At 34.7% G+C, this 15,554-nt stretch overlaps 1 protein-coding gene across 9 annotated transcripts in view; it reads left to right on the top strand.

The window, feature by feature from the left end:
• LOC134527248 (glucose transporter type 1) overlaps positions 1–15,554 on the top strand; it is a 562,082-nt gene that overhangs the window by 244,996 nt on the left and 301,532 nt on the right. For 7 of the 9 annotated variants that reach the window (XM_063359761.1, XM_063359758.1, XM_063359759.1 and 4 more), the window contains exon 3: positions 2,885–3,173. The exons of 1 other annotated variant lie outside the window; for it this stretch is intronic. In XM_063359761.1, the coding sequence (XP_063215831.1) occupies positions 2,923–3,173 (251 nt within the window). In that variant the 5' untranslated portion in view covers positions 2,885–2,922. The remainder of the gene's footprint in view (positions 1–2,884; positions 3,174–15,554) is intronic. One more of the 9 variants, XM_063359765.1, reaches the window with a different exon arrangement.

Genomic DNA, 15,554 nt, shown 5'->3' on the forward strand with positions numbered 1-15,554 from the left:
TCTGTACAGGCACCTGTGATATTGATGATGGATGTCATGATCTGTTGCAGCGATTTATAATTCTACTATATGAAAAAACATCAGATCTTCAGAGCATCAATGACTGTAGACGAGTGTTATTTACAAGAAAGTATCGAGCAATCGAAAACATACCACCTACAGCAGATGCTTTAAAACACCACATCAAACGAGCTACTCTCCAAGCAAGAATTTGGAACAACAGTCTCGTTGCACAATACACAATACCCTCGCCAACCCAGTGGCGATGGATCGTAACTTCAGGAGGATCATACCGACCTGTGTGGACAACAATACCAGAAGTGTCAAAACACTGGGTACAACTTACCTCCTGTACTTGCCGCAAGCGATGCACATCTTGTAAATGTGTTAAAATGGCAATACGATGTACGAAACTCTGTGAATGTGAAGGACAGTGCTCCGGCAGTGATCGGTAATCTCAAGTGAATTTACAGAAATCATTATCGTATTATTTCATATGATAGCAATATATTATTTTATTTAGATATTATGGCTGACATTAGTGTGTTTGACAATGTAGAGGATATTTTTGGATTTGGATGTTAAATTGTATCAATATTGTATTGTAGGTACATTCTTGTGTTTCTCATATTTGTACTTAATTTTAATGTAACTGATTTTAAAACGGCAATGAAAATTTCATAGCCCTAAAAAGGCTTGAATTTATTTAAATGTACATAAAAATTACAATAATTACATTTCCTACATCAACAGTTATAAAGCTGCTCTATTACTTTTCGAAACCCAATAAATTACATTTTGACATAACGACTCGCTGTGCAACACTACATTGTTTTGGCGAATTTTCAGCAACTGTTTTTGATAAAATAGATGTCATGTATACTGTTCAAAAGATAATTTTGTGACAAACAAAAACGTATATGGCAAGTTTTCACCTACATGTAACAGATTACAGGTTATTTATCAAAATGTTTCAAAAAATTAAAAAATAAATAAAAAAAATTAATAAAATTAAAAATATTTCAGGTATTATGAACCTAAACAATGATATTGAATAAACCGTTTGAAAGCACATTTTCTACTGTTTAATAATCACTACAAATTTAGGTTAATATTAAAATACAAAGCCAAGTTATATAAGGAAATGTAGAAGCCTGTCACAAAACTTTGACGGCCATATTGATTACGTCATAAACACCAATAGAGTGCCAAGAAAAAATGTGTCCCGGGCTTTTTAGACTTGTCTACCCGTGTACTATATGAATCCAAAGGGGCACATAGGTTGCCAGACGTGAAATATTTTGGTATAATTTTAAGCTAACCTACCCCACTAAAATTACAACACTTTTGATTTGATGCAATAATCTCGAAATAACAACAAATAATAATCCCGACAGTTAGCGATTATCTTAGCTAGGGCAACAAAATATGTAATTTTTGGTATACAATATTCTTTGAATTAAAGTACTGTTACTTCCTAAATTCCAAACTATACTTAACTTTCCTCAATTATACACAATTTTTATCTGATACATAATTCAAAACATAACCTGGACTACGACATAGACAAACGCTGTGAGTTTGTGTCCGCCCTCCATTTTCATTATATTTAACTTTGAAGTCAAATCCTAGTGGCGCTTTCGCCTATACACTATTTGAGGTGCGGCCAACTCGTCGTCTTTATAGTTCCGTTTATCCGGCGTCTCAGTCCTGTCTCTATAAATTTACTACTCTATGTACAAAGTCAATTCCGGGTAAGTTCGCCAACGCTGCCTATAAACCCCTCCGTGCGCTGTTGCTAAGGGCCTCGTCGCCCGAGAATCTCGGGTTTCCTGGGGCCTAGGAGTTATGCAACCCTTTAGACTCCCGAGTATTGCAGTTGTCCTGCCTTTTGGGGAATTCTCGTTAGGTAGAATTTTCCTACCATAACATGTTATTATATAAATTTATTATAAGTTTTAAAATTGTTGCCATTTTTTTCTGTTTATAATTACAGATATTCATGATAGCAAACGGGACATCATAATTCTAAATTATGGAAGTTTCTAGAATCCAAAATGGCTGGTGTGATGTTAGCAGTTATTTTATATTAACATTTTATTTTTGTGGGATTAATTTTTTTCTACTAATGTACATGTTTATTCTTTGCCGGGAATTATTTATTTCGGTTAAAAAATTAAACATTTTATGGAAAATTTTTTTGAGAATTATTTCGGAATTGTTTGGTCAAAAATTAAAGAATTTCAAGTTTTTCGGTCAAAGTCAAGGACATGTCCTCAACAACTTAGGGTGGCATGCTTTTATGAGTCTTAGACACTATTATAAATTTTAATTTGAGGCATTTCGAGGTTTAGAATTTTTGGATATTAAAACCGGAATTTTTCCTTCGAAATAGGAAATTTTTTTGAGGCATTTTGAAGAAATTTTGACGAAATTTTGAAAAAAAGATGGCGTCCGTGACATAAGATGGCGTCCGTGACATTATAAGATGGCGGACCTGCACCAGGCACTACATTCAGTCTCTAGACGCAGTACCGGCCAAGATATACTACTGATTATCTAATTAGTTTTGTCTGATTCTTTAATTATTTGTCTGATACCCTAACTATGTGTTGGGCTCCTTATGTTATTTTTAAAATGGTGTAAAAAATTGTTCTTTTTTTTTTAAGTTGCACATGATAATGTAAACTCGTGAAACTCTAATCAAATGAAAATGAACGTTAGAAAAAAAACAATTAATGCTTGTTCCAAATAAAAAGTAATCAGCCCTGTGTGGCCTTCACTGATGGAGCTCGCTGCAGTAGCGCACAGCACAACAGTGCTTCGACCTCCTTGTTGTGCGTGACGCACGGTGTGCTGTGAGCTGGCGCTGGCGCTGGCGCAGGCGGGGCGAGGGGCGAGGCCCGGGCGCCGGCCGGACCCATGAGGAGGCGGCCCGACACCCAGGCGCACCTCAGGGAAGCGGCACAGGTGCACCCGGCGGCCGGAGCGGGCCACGTGCTGGAACTGCACGAGTATGTGGTCGCCGGCTCGGACCACCAGGCGCTCTCGGCGGCCGCCACGCTCAAGCTGACCGCCCGCGCACCCGCCCTCCTCCGCCGGAAGGTTAGTGATGAGACGCAGGAAGAGGTACAGGAGGAGGACGAGGCCACTCTCAGAGAGTTGCTTGTGAGGTACGTGCACACACCTTCTGCCCCTCTACTATGTCTCTCGCTGTGCTCCTGCGTGCCCTGCTCTACCTGCTCTACCTGCTCTACCTGCTCTACCAGCTCTACCAGCCCCCTCTGCGTTATTCCTGCTCATTCAAGTCTGTCTCAAATGTGGTCTTTCTCAGAAGTAGGACCAGTGGTGTTAGTTTCCTTCTACCACTAGTTTTCTGTCACCAGTGTTGATGAACAGCTTCATGTGATCAGTGTTTGTAAAGAAACATATGTGTTGCTTGGAAACGGACTGTTCGAAAATGGCTACCACTGGTTCTACTTGTATTTTTGGGAACTGTCAAATTTGAGATAAGTTACATGAGGCAGACAATAGTAGTTCTCTTTTAACTTTCAAACCCGAAAAAATCACCATTCGCTACTGCTACAAGCCACGGACCATCATCCGACAACTCGAAGGCTTGAAGTATGTTAGCGTTGTAGAGCGAGGTAAGCAAGGCAAGTGGGAGTAGTCTCATTTCACTATGCTTTTTAATAATTACTACGCAGATAATGTCACACATTACTAGCACACTGGTTCTGTGTTGCTCTTGCAATTATTTTGTAATTAATTTCTAAGTTTTGTAGAAGGAAAGTCCAGCTTGTCTTGCACGCAGTTTTTACTTTACGATATTTAAAAACTTAATTCAATATGATTTAACTAAAAGTTAAATTATTTATTTAGATAAAGAAAACTATGGACATTGTACCAAGTTTAAAATGATTACTAAATACACCAGCATAAAAATATTTCTTCAATATGAAAGGTTTTGGAGTTTATCTATGTAATTTGAATTATAGTTGATATGCCCAATTAGCATTTGTTATTACTGGTATACCACAATCGAAAGTTTGGTTGGGGGGGGGGGGGGGTTTGTTAGTGCATTTAAAATTGTGTAATTTAACTTATGTCCTAAACCTGCACTTAATACTACTTATTTTACACGGCTAATTTTTAAATTAAATACCTATCTAAATTTATTATTTAGAAATTAATTTATTATGGCTCTAAGACCATAATTATAAGAGCTAGGAATATAAGGTTCAAAGTTTAACCCAGTTGCTTGACAGTTTTTTTTTCACGAATATTATTGAAAGTCTTGCACTATTTTGCGAAACTTGACACTTAATATAGTATCAAAGTAATCAGTTCAATGTCTGTCCATACTGGAATACGAACTAATAACTCTGATAGTATCGCATGTCACTGGAGTCGGTCTTTCTCAACAGCAACTCGCTCGCTCGATGACCACTGTGTCTGCTCCACTGTCTTAACAGACTTGCGCACCGCCTAGGGTCGTCCTCTCTTCATCCGCGAAGCCTCTTTTACCCTTCACCGTTTCTCTGCGCCTCGGATCGAATGCTTCGCTAAACCGAAAACTGGCCAACTGTTCTGCGATGCCCCTGAATAGGCTGAGGAAAGATCTCGTGGTTCTCCTCATTTGTGTTATGATCAGATATCCTTTCTCCGAGGCATGCAGGTTCATGGCCGGGCATCAGTTAATACTAATATCAGAGAGCCGGGATCGCGTTTGCATCGCTTAGGCCTGATATCTTTCATTTTCATCGCTTAGCAAACAATACCACCTAAATGAAATTTTTAACGAAATTGATATTTTGGCTCCAACGCATTCTGGCGGACGTTTCGAATCCACCGTAAAATTTTCACGGAAAAATTTCTAGAGATAGCAACACGATCACACAAAAAATGGAACCACCTGAATACACAAAGCAGACGCTGCAGTAGACTCCATGCTGAGGTAATATGAGTGTATTTGGTTACCCATGCTTTATAATAAAAATGTATTCAAAAAGTTTTAAAATTAAAAAAAAAAATGACTTCGTTAAATACACACTATACGTATTTGAAAATAAACAGATTTCGACCCTCGTGTAAAGTTACTGAAATGTTAATTAGGCAGTATTGTTAGCTAAGCGACGAGTTGTAGCCAGCGCACCCGTGCCTGCCGCGGAAGTCTCCAGACAGAACACACGCCCCTCCTTGTGGATAGGCTACTGCCGCGCCTCCAGTAAAAATATATTCGGGTCGGATATGTCGGGTCATGACCGCAAGTTTTTTTTATTGGAATTCGTCGTGTAAATGGGAAGTTTAAAACCTGGCCGGGCGACTTCTTCCTCTCTCTGCAGCATCTGGTCGTAGCTGTACCGGTGAGTGGCACCGGTTTGGAGATCTCACAAGATGTTCTTTCTTCTGATCGTGGTTTCTTGGATTGTTAAAATTTGCTTTATGTTTTGGAATTTGAATTCTTTAAATTTCTTTACGCAGTTGTTATATCGTCAACTTTTCAAATGTGGTTTAAACAATTAACACTTTTCTGCACAAAATGAATTTCATTTGAATCAAATTAGGTAACGATTGTGTACAATTTTAGCTCCCAAAGCAAATGAATCATCCGGAAAAGAATGCTCGAGAAACTTGCCGATTACTCATAGTAATTTATAAATATTCTAAAACTGTTTATAATGCCTCATGTGTAAACTCTTCCCTACTTTATATATATATATATATATATATATATATATATATATAATAAAAGCCCGGGTTGTATTTTGTATTTTATGACTTTTCGAAATTTACCCTATTTTAGTTTCTCTCCACTTTTCAAACTGGCATCCTGATTTATAAAACGTGTTCGCGTCAAAATTAAATCGAATTTTAATAATTTTCTTTTAGAAAAAAATGTTAGAACTAAGATAAACGGGAAGTAATTTAAAATACCTACGCCATCTTGGATTCAAATGTGTTAAGTTTTAAGAATATGTTTTAGTAATTAAAAAGTAAAACTCGCTCATTAACGCAAAAATATCACAGAGGAGGTATTAAACTGTAACATTTTTTTTTGACTTCAATCTAATATATACTGTAATGCTATAAGCCACCTGAATACAGTTATGAAATGATTGAAATATCAAAATGAAATATGCTTTAAATTTAATTTCACAATTGTGACAAACCTGGCGACAGTTGTTTCTCTACTTAATTCATTAAACTGTATAGGACATGTTATTCGTACGGCCCTGTGATGGGGTAAAAATCGCTAAAATAATTAATAAAAAACTAAAAATTATTATGAAAAATCACACGCATTTCACTTTACTCCCCCTCCCCCATTTTTTGCCAAACAGGAGAATCATTTACCAAATGTCACGGCTCGATGCCTTACCGTCTTCGCGCTACGCTAACTGTACACAGACAATCTCTCTGATTTTTATAAATAATGTTTATGTAATGCCAATTTTATTTATTAAAACACATAAAAGTTAATTAGGATTGATGTAATATAACAATTTTTAAAGTTTTCCGTAGCTACCCAAGCATACTAGAAGGTTGTAATTATTCGTTCAACAAAAAAAATTGGTATTTTTAAAAATCATACTTTACAATTAACATAAATTTGGTTCTACTTTTGAGAAGCATTTACTACAACCCCCTCTCCATTTCGCCCTTCTTATTTTTGTTAAACATATACTTGTTAGCTCTGAGATTTTATTCATTATTTTATTTTTATTTTTTTACGCTTTTATTTTCGAAAACAACTTTTAGAAATCGTTAGCAAATATCGTTCTAAAGTTAACCTTACCTCAAACATCTACATCCTCAATTTTATATTTACAAATATATGACTGCCTTCAAGTTGGCTGGATATTTGCTTAAAATGTTATATTTACCTTTGTATTATATAATTTTAGTGGTTTTTTTTTTTTTTTTTTTTTTCGAAAATACGAATTTGATGAACATAGATTTTGTATGCTTGCCGTTTTATATAAAAATAATTTTTAGTGATATGCGAATGGTTTTTTTTTTCTGTTTTAAATGTTGCTAGGATTATTTTCCTTTTTAAATTTGTTTCTAACCTAATAATGTTGCTGAATTGAGGTCATTTAATCATTAATTTGAGCATTGTTAATAATTTGTTTTCTTTGTGCCTCTTTATATTTGGTATACATAAATTTTATGCATATATTTTATTTTTATTTAATTTGCTCACTTTTCACAATTTTTGTATGTTTTAAAAATTTTGAACTGCATTTCTTAAAATTGGTGATATATATTTCATCTTATTTATGATTTCATAGTTTGTAGCTAATTTGTACTGTAACTCTTGTTTTTTCTAGTAATTGACATGTATTCCTGCATGTACTTCCAAATATGTTTTTGTATTGGTTTGTATATTATTTTTAAATAAAAAGATTGCATGTGTTTACTATTGTGTGTTTAATCATTCTGTGTATTCTAACATTTTTCTTTAGTTATTTATCTGACAACCTAACCCCCAGCAAAGCTTTTTTGTGTGTGAATTATACTGTTTTATTATGTGAATTATTTATCAAATTCATATAAGTAAATTTATTTGCTTCTATATTGCTAAAAAAACAGTTCATTGTTTACTTGTTTTGATTGGCTCTTCTTCAATCATGCACAGAATAGATGTGAAATCTTTTCTTCTTTCAACATGAATGTGAAAGGAAAGTGAAATGTTGGCAAACCCATTGTAATGGGTGCATTTCCCTGACATGCGAGACAAATTATGTTTGAATAAACTGAGAAGATCATGGCCCATGTGATGACATTTCCTGTTTCACTACGTTCAGTATTTTTCGTCAGATTTGGTGCATATTATACTTTCCTAATGCATGTTTCGAGATTTTTTCTTTGTCATGTATTATTATTGCAGAAAATTACTTCGTGCTAGATGTATGTGTTTGTGGAGAAAAAAAATACTTTTGTACATAATTAACAATTTGACATTTTTGTTTGAAATGTGTTATCTAATTTTTGTTGTCATTAATGTAGTAATTTTAATTTATTTCACTAAATACAAATGGTGACAAAGCTCTGAAGCTAAAGGACTCCCATCAAGTAATAGTTCCGAGTGTATTGACAACGTGGACTTTCTTGCAAACGAAGGTCACCTGGTGGCGTTTTGAAGTGAGTCATGTTATCACTACCTAGGCAAGATAACTCAGGACGCAGCGCGTTAGATACGTTAGTTTATTCCTTGTGGTTAACACTTTCAAATAAGTAATCACGCTTTTTAATATAGCAAACTCTGTGATTTTCAAAGAACAAAATTTTACTGTATTATTAATGTGCGTTAAAAAAAACTGGACAGAATAAGGATTTTTTTAAAAACGCTCTGATGAACTGTAATAAGAGGCACGTTTTTTAAAAAGTAATTACCATTTTAAAATTACGCCGCTGCAGTCGGAATTTCGCGCATGCGGGCTGTGTGCCTACATCTGGTGGCAAGTCACAAACGCCATTACGGAGACATTTGACCCTTTTTACGATTGCTTGTGAGTATTTAAAATGTCTCTGCCGATTGAGAATCCCACATATTAAGAAATACACGCTGTTTCATTTTTTTTAGTGCTAAAGACGTGACAGCGGCTGAGATTCGTCAAATTAGTGAAATGTGTGGAGAAAACCTTTAGATTATGACTAAATCGTAAAACGTCTTTTCTCTTTCGTTTTTCGTGAACTTCCTGCACCAAATCTTCAGAAATGACAGAAGGTCACCCACTTCGTTTCTCACCATGAACAATCGTCCGGCAATCCAAGCTCTAACCTATTCCCGTACCATTCCATCTGTCAAAATGTTTTTTTTTTTCGTGTACTTACTGATCTGAAGATGAATTTCAGCCTCTGTCGTGTCTTTAGAACTAAGAAAACTAATCATAGTGCGTATTTTACAGTCAGCTGAATTCTAAATCGGTGGAGGCATTTTAAATACTCACAAACAAACTTAAACATGGTTAAATGTCTCCGTAATGGCGTCTGTGGCTTGCCAGCAGATGCAGATACACACAGTTCGCATGCGCGAAATGCTGACCGCAGCGCTGCAGCCACCTATTTTACAAACGGTACTTCCTTTAAAAAAAACACGCCTCGTAGATTGTGAAAGGTATATGGTTTTAAATAAAGAACTTTTTTACATTTTATAGCACGCACATAATCAAGATTTCGTTTTTAAAATTTTAATCATAACCCATATTTCGTTACCCAAAGCCTCTATACAGCAAGTATGGCTTCGTACTATAAGGTATTACTATAAAGTTATTTTTTGTTGGCCTTTTTCATAAGTATATCCCTGGCAAAGAGGTTTCGACCCACATGTCCGTAGCAAAACAGAGAATCAACCAAATTACCACTTCAGTTTTAGAGATTGATTATTTTTTACATTATAATTTTTTTTAAAGATGTGAAATAAAATATTTGATCTAGTGCTGGTAAATCCCAAAATTTTTATTCTTAAATATTATAGTATATTTGGAAGCATCTTTATGCCTTGTAGTCACTCTAATAAGATCAGTATTCGCATCAATTGCTTATACTTAAATACCACGTGTGTGTAATAATTTACTTCGTAAAACATTGTTTACGATAGTCTTCATTTTATTAGCGTAGGCTAAGCTCTTGTGGATTTTTTACGTCATAGATCATTAAACAGCCATGAAATAAAAAAAATATTGAAGAAAATTACTTTTAAAATTACCACCAAAATGTTTATCTCTTTTTAATTTATCGTTTTAATTTAATTATAATCGTAAAATGACAGTACCGAAAATCTCAAAATTGACTCATTGCATTAGGCACGGATACTAATGCCATATTCAAGATTTTTTGAGGGGATAGTGTTCTAGAATGCTACATAATATAGTTTGCAGAGTGTCTAAAACACAATTATCAATATTAATAAAATGGGGTATTTGATTAAACTTATCATACGCAACTCATAAGTTTGCACTAATCAGTTTTATTGCAAGCATGAAAGTAATATTTAAAGATACTTGTCTTGGTTTTGGTTAAGTTTGTACAGTCAATTATGTGTTTGTGTTATAAAAATATACTTTCATTCACTGTCTACACAAAGCTTTTCATCAGATACTTAACAATAAAGTTCAGGTGGTAAAAAGTTTTTTTGTGTAAAAGATCTGCTCCTAATTGTGAAATGACGGAATGTTTATTTTGCGTAGTAATATTAGTATTTCCAGCGTGAATTTACAGCCAGATGATAAAAAGTGTTTTCTGCTAATTGGAAGTATAATTTTTAATCTGGTCGCTTAAATAATGTAACTGTATTTATAAGAAATTAATATAGACTAAATATAGGTAGCATTAATGTTATAACTTACCATCTCATAAAATATTTCTGCATATAACCATATTTTAACTGATCTGTTTATTCATTCATAGTATTCATGAATGTAAAATTTACTTTCAATTTAAATTTCTTAATTTTTGTTATAAAATACTTCAAACGGTATAATCATGCAATATTTTTGCTTAGTGTTAACAAAATTAGTAGGTTTCCTAGTCACGTAATGAACGGTAAAAATACAACATTCTACCCAGCACGATCATGCTTGTAGAAAAACATATTTTAACTCTGCAAGTGATAAAGAGTTCTAATATTGTCGTTATTATGTGAAAATGAATAAGATTTTTGACGGTTTCATCCAAAGAAATGGAACAGAAAACAAAATAAAAAATATATATTATAATTATGTCTTCTCTATATTACTAAAGCTAAAATAAAACATATGCTGAAATTTATGTATTATTGTTACGTTTTCCCCCTCCCCCATAATTTTGACCTATGTAAAAGTTTTGGTAGGGTTCTACTGTTTCCGAGCCATGTGAGCCACCAGAAGGTAATTTTCTGTTTTAAGTCAGATTTGATGTGCACATGAAACGTAGGAGGCACATTTGGGTTAAACGAGATGCATGCAAAACTGGTAATTTGAACTCTAACGTACAGTCATTTCAACGCTACCTGGTAACGCCGAATTTTTGCTGGAGTGCGATTGGTACACGTTGCAAAATCTGTTTTGTTTTTTATTTAAATATTCCCTGTCAGTAGGATACGTACTGATAGTCTTTTTTTTAACTGTGTGCTGGAATTCCCTCTTGTGTTTTTTTGGATTAGTATCAGTGTTGGCAGTTGGGCCGTTGAGGCTGTTGTCTTTGTTTGGTTGCCAGTGTATATAGTTTCTGCTGTCACTGTCGTGTTCGAACTGTTTGCACCCTGTTTTGAGATATTGACTCAATGAGTCTTTAAGTGTTTAGTCAGGAAAACTCTCGAAACATCTGGACAGATACTTTTTCTTTCAAATTTCATTTCTCTTTTTGTCCTTTATAGAGGCGGCAGCGTGGACTACGGGTAAATATCAGACCACAGTAGTGTATAGTTCTTTTTCTTTTTTATTTTCATTACTGAAAACTTTTCACCAAATATCATCTACTCAGAAAAGAAATTCGCTATAATTTCAAGTGTCTATTTCATTGATCGTCTTTTTTGTGTGTGTTTCATCAAATATGCTTTTTATCAGCTAAAATTGTTACAAAATTGTAATTTCAAGTTAAATGATTGAACTAAAAATGTATATCCACATGAATAATAACAATAACGAAATTAATCTAATAAATTCTTTGTGAAAATCTTTGAACCCACTATAATTCTAATTTTTAATTTGTGTTAGCTTCATATACAAATTTTCTCCGATTTTCTAGAAAAGTGGATGTAATCATATAAATGGTGTGGGATTTTTATTACTTTAAACTCAGTTATATTTTATAATAACGGTCAAAACCGTGCTAGTTTCTGGGGAATGCGGAACCACAAGCTCACACACTGTGATTAATATTTTGCAATCTGTGTTCAGTCTGATTCCAGGTATTCGTGATAAAAGAAATTTTTAAGCTTCCAAAATTAATATCTGTACATATTATTTAAATGTTTCTAACATTTTAAGCCTTTTATCATGTTGGAAGAAACGCATCTGCCTGTTCTTTAAAAATGCAATAGCTGTTTGTAACTTCATTTCATTTACAATTTACGTTGACATATTTGTAAATATAGCAACATTCAGTGAAATCAATTAGGCACAAAATTATTCCATAAAACACACTAAAAATGTTGCACTTTAAGTCAGAATTGTAATTTTGTTTTCAATTTTAGTGTGATCAATGCAGAGTTTAATATTTTTATGAATCGGCAAAATCCTTAACAGTAACACAATTTGGTTAATATTGGTGCCTTAAAATCGAATGGTTTGTATTTTTGCTCCTTCCACCTGGTATTTCAAAGCACTAAAAAAACTATTCAAAACGATATTTGTATTTCTATATGGTTAACTGATGGCACTTATTATGCAAGTAATCACGTCATTTAAATATTACTCAGAGGACACGTGTAGTGTTGGAAAGAGCTTGCAAAAATCCACGTGGAAATTAAGTAAGAATTTGTTCTTAATTTTATAAGTAGGGTAAATCCAGGAGAGATGCCGCGGCAGGGAAGATGCCGCACCCGTCGTAGTTACTACACTTCCACACAGATCGCAGCACGGGTCGAGCAGAACGTGCGTTTTGTATCCACGAAGCGACGCCATGTTAGTAATCCGGGATAGCTGCTACATTACGCTTGTAACAGTCGATGTTTTATGTAAAGCAAGGGGTTTTGACTCGAAAAACTTCAATGAAGGTATGTGAAAAGCTTTGTTACTACGTGTGTTTATAAGTTTATTTCTTAATATGGTTTTATTAACTTCTCTATTGTGTTGTGAATCTTGTGATGTACAAGCATGGTAAAAAAACCGTTTCCTTACTGCAGTTCGTGAGTGCGGCATCTCTCCTTGAACATTTGAAAAGATGCCGCGCAAAAATAAAGGAGAGATGCCGCAGTGTCAAAAGTATATTTCTTAAGTCTATTTACTCACGAATAGCTACAGAATGATTTATTTACAGTATTTTTATATATATTTGCCGTGGTTTAATAAATTTGAAAACTGTATAATTTTTTGGATTTATAATTACAAAAACTTCATACAAGATACATATGTTATGTCATAATATGTAGATCAAAATAAACGAATTTTATATGCTATAAAATAAAATAGACCAAATTGCTACCGAAGGAAGTCAGAACGAGCAAGTTGATCAGAAGGAACTTTGAAAGAAGCCGTTTCCAGAGTGAAGGCAGGGGGCACAGGCAAGAGAGAGGCAGAGCGATATTATGGCATTCCAGCCCGGACCATATCTCGGAGGATTGAGAGGAACGACTGCACAAAGAAAGGTCTTGGACCAGAAGGTACATTGGGTACAGAAAATGAGAAAAGACTTGTTCGTCACATCAAAAATCTTTGCAAAGTTTGACTTGCTCCTGACAGACAAACCGTCCGTGTTTTAGCCTACATGTTCGCAGAAAAATTGAACATTAAACATAAATTTTCTAGGGAATCTCAAATGGCAGGGTATGCTTGGTTTAACTCCTTTCTCAAGAGAAATCCGGAACTAACAATAAGACAAGCCGAAGGTCTTTGTATTGCAAGAGGTGTAGGGATGAATCGTGACGAGACATGCCATTTTTTCAGAATGCTACAGTCAGTGTTAGAGGAGTATAATCTGATGGACAAACCAGGGCACATTTTTAACGTTGACGAATCGGGATTCCCTCTCATTAACAAACCAGGGAAAGTGTTAGCAAGTAAAGGTTCCATAAATGTCCACACATTGACACCTAAAGAAAGGGGAGAAAACATCACTTTGATAGGATGTTTTAATGCAGAAGGAAGGTACTTACCACCTGTCCTTATAATGAAAGGTGTAAACAAAAAACAGGAGTTCTGTGATGGGCTACCTGCTGGTTCAGATGTGTACATGAATCCAAAATCCTCCTACATAAGTGCTGAATTATTTCTTCGGTGGTTTGTAGAACATTTTGTACCAAGAAAACCAACAGGAAAAACAGTGCTCATTCTCGATGGACATGCTTCTCATGTAAGTGCCCTAGATATTTTGGAAATCGCTGAAAAGGAAGATGTTGTTATCATGTGTTTGCCCAGCCATACTACTCAAGCACTCCAACCACTAGATCGTTCGTTTTTTGGGCCTTTGTAAGGAATGTACAACAAAGAGGCTAGTATGTGGATGCGAGAGCACCCAAGCCGGAATATAACCAGATACCAAGCTGGGCAGCTCATTGGTAATGCATGGAGAAAAGCTGCCAGTGTTGGTAATGCTGTTTCAGGATTTGAGGCGACTGGGATCTTTCCTTTTAATCCTGATACGATTCCTGACCATTTCTATTCAATTTCTGATGCATCTTCGGCTTATGTGAAAACGGGATGTAGTCACGCTTCTCCTGAGAATTTTGAAGTACTTGTGGGACATAGGCCTACTAATGCTCATATGTACCAAAATAAGGTTATTCAGTCACAGGAGTCATCTACAGTTCCAATTGAAATCTCATTCCACAGTACAAATCAAAGTAAAACAGATCCTACACCATCCACATCTAAAGAAACTCCAACAAAGCATCTCCATGATATAAGTCCACTCCCACAACTACCTCCTCTTCAGAAAAGAAGATTCAAACAATGTGCACAAATTCTTACCTCAAGAGAAAATTTAGAAAGATTGAAAGAGAAAAAGAAAAACAAACCCATTCCAGCATCACTCGAGATAACCCAACCTGTGACTTCAGCTAAAGGATTGAAGAGAAAGAAAACATCTCGTAAAGAATTTAACAAGAAAAATGAAAGTGTTTCTGTTACTCAAACTGGTAATGACATTGATAATATTTGTTGTGAATGTTCGGAGAACTATTACAAAACTACTTCCAAGGTGGACTGGATTCAGTGCAGCATGTGTGCAAAGTGGCTTCATGAGACGTGTACTTTGTACAACACATTATGTAATGAATGCGGAAGAGAAGAAAAGAGAAAACTTAACTTACAACAAAAAAAATAAAGTGCGGCATCTATCCTCATTGGTGCGGCATCTCTCCTGTAGGAAGTGTTATGCTGAGAAAAAACAAGCCCCAGAAAACATTCACTTATTTCGAGACATCTTGTAATTACAATAACTATATGTTTTTTTTCTGATAAAGCACAAAATGTAGTCTATGTAACATTGTGTATGTAAAATTTAATTCAATATATTTTTTTCTGTAGATTTTTTTCAAAATGTGCGGCATCTCTCCTGGAATTACCCTATAGCGTTTTTACAAAAATAGGAAAGAAAAAATAAACCAAGTCACCTAGATGGTAATTAAAATTGAGTTATTTTTCTAATCACTGCACACACACTTCAGTGAATAGTGAAGACCGGTTGTATGTTCGTTGGTAGTAATTTATCCTAGCTATAAACTGGATGCTTACCACAATAAACGCATTAGAGTAAATTTACAGATTTATTTCTAAGTTCAAATTTTTATTGAATAGTGTGTGAGATATAAGAACAGGCATAGCAATTTTAATTGTAAAAATTTTTAATGAAATTTTTGAACCCTAGATAGTGTGTAAAATCGTTTTGGACATTGAAACAAACTGAAT

Source organism: Bacillus rossius, chromosome 1 (genome assembly GCF_032445375.1).
Source record: "Bacillus rossius redtenbacheri isolate Brsri chromosome 1, Brsri_v3, whole genome shotgun sequence".
In the NCBI taxonomy this organism is placed as follows: Eukaryota; Metazoa; Arthropoda; class Insecta; order Phasmatodea; family Bacillidae; genus Bacillus; species Bacillus rossius.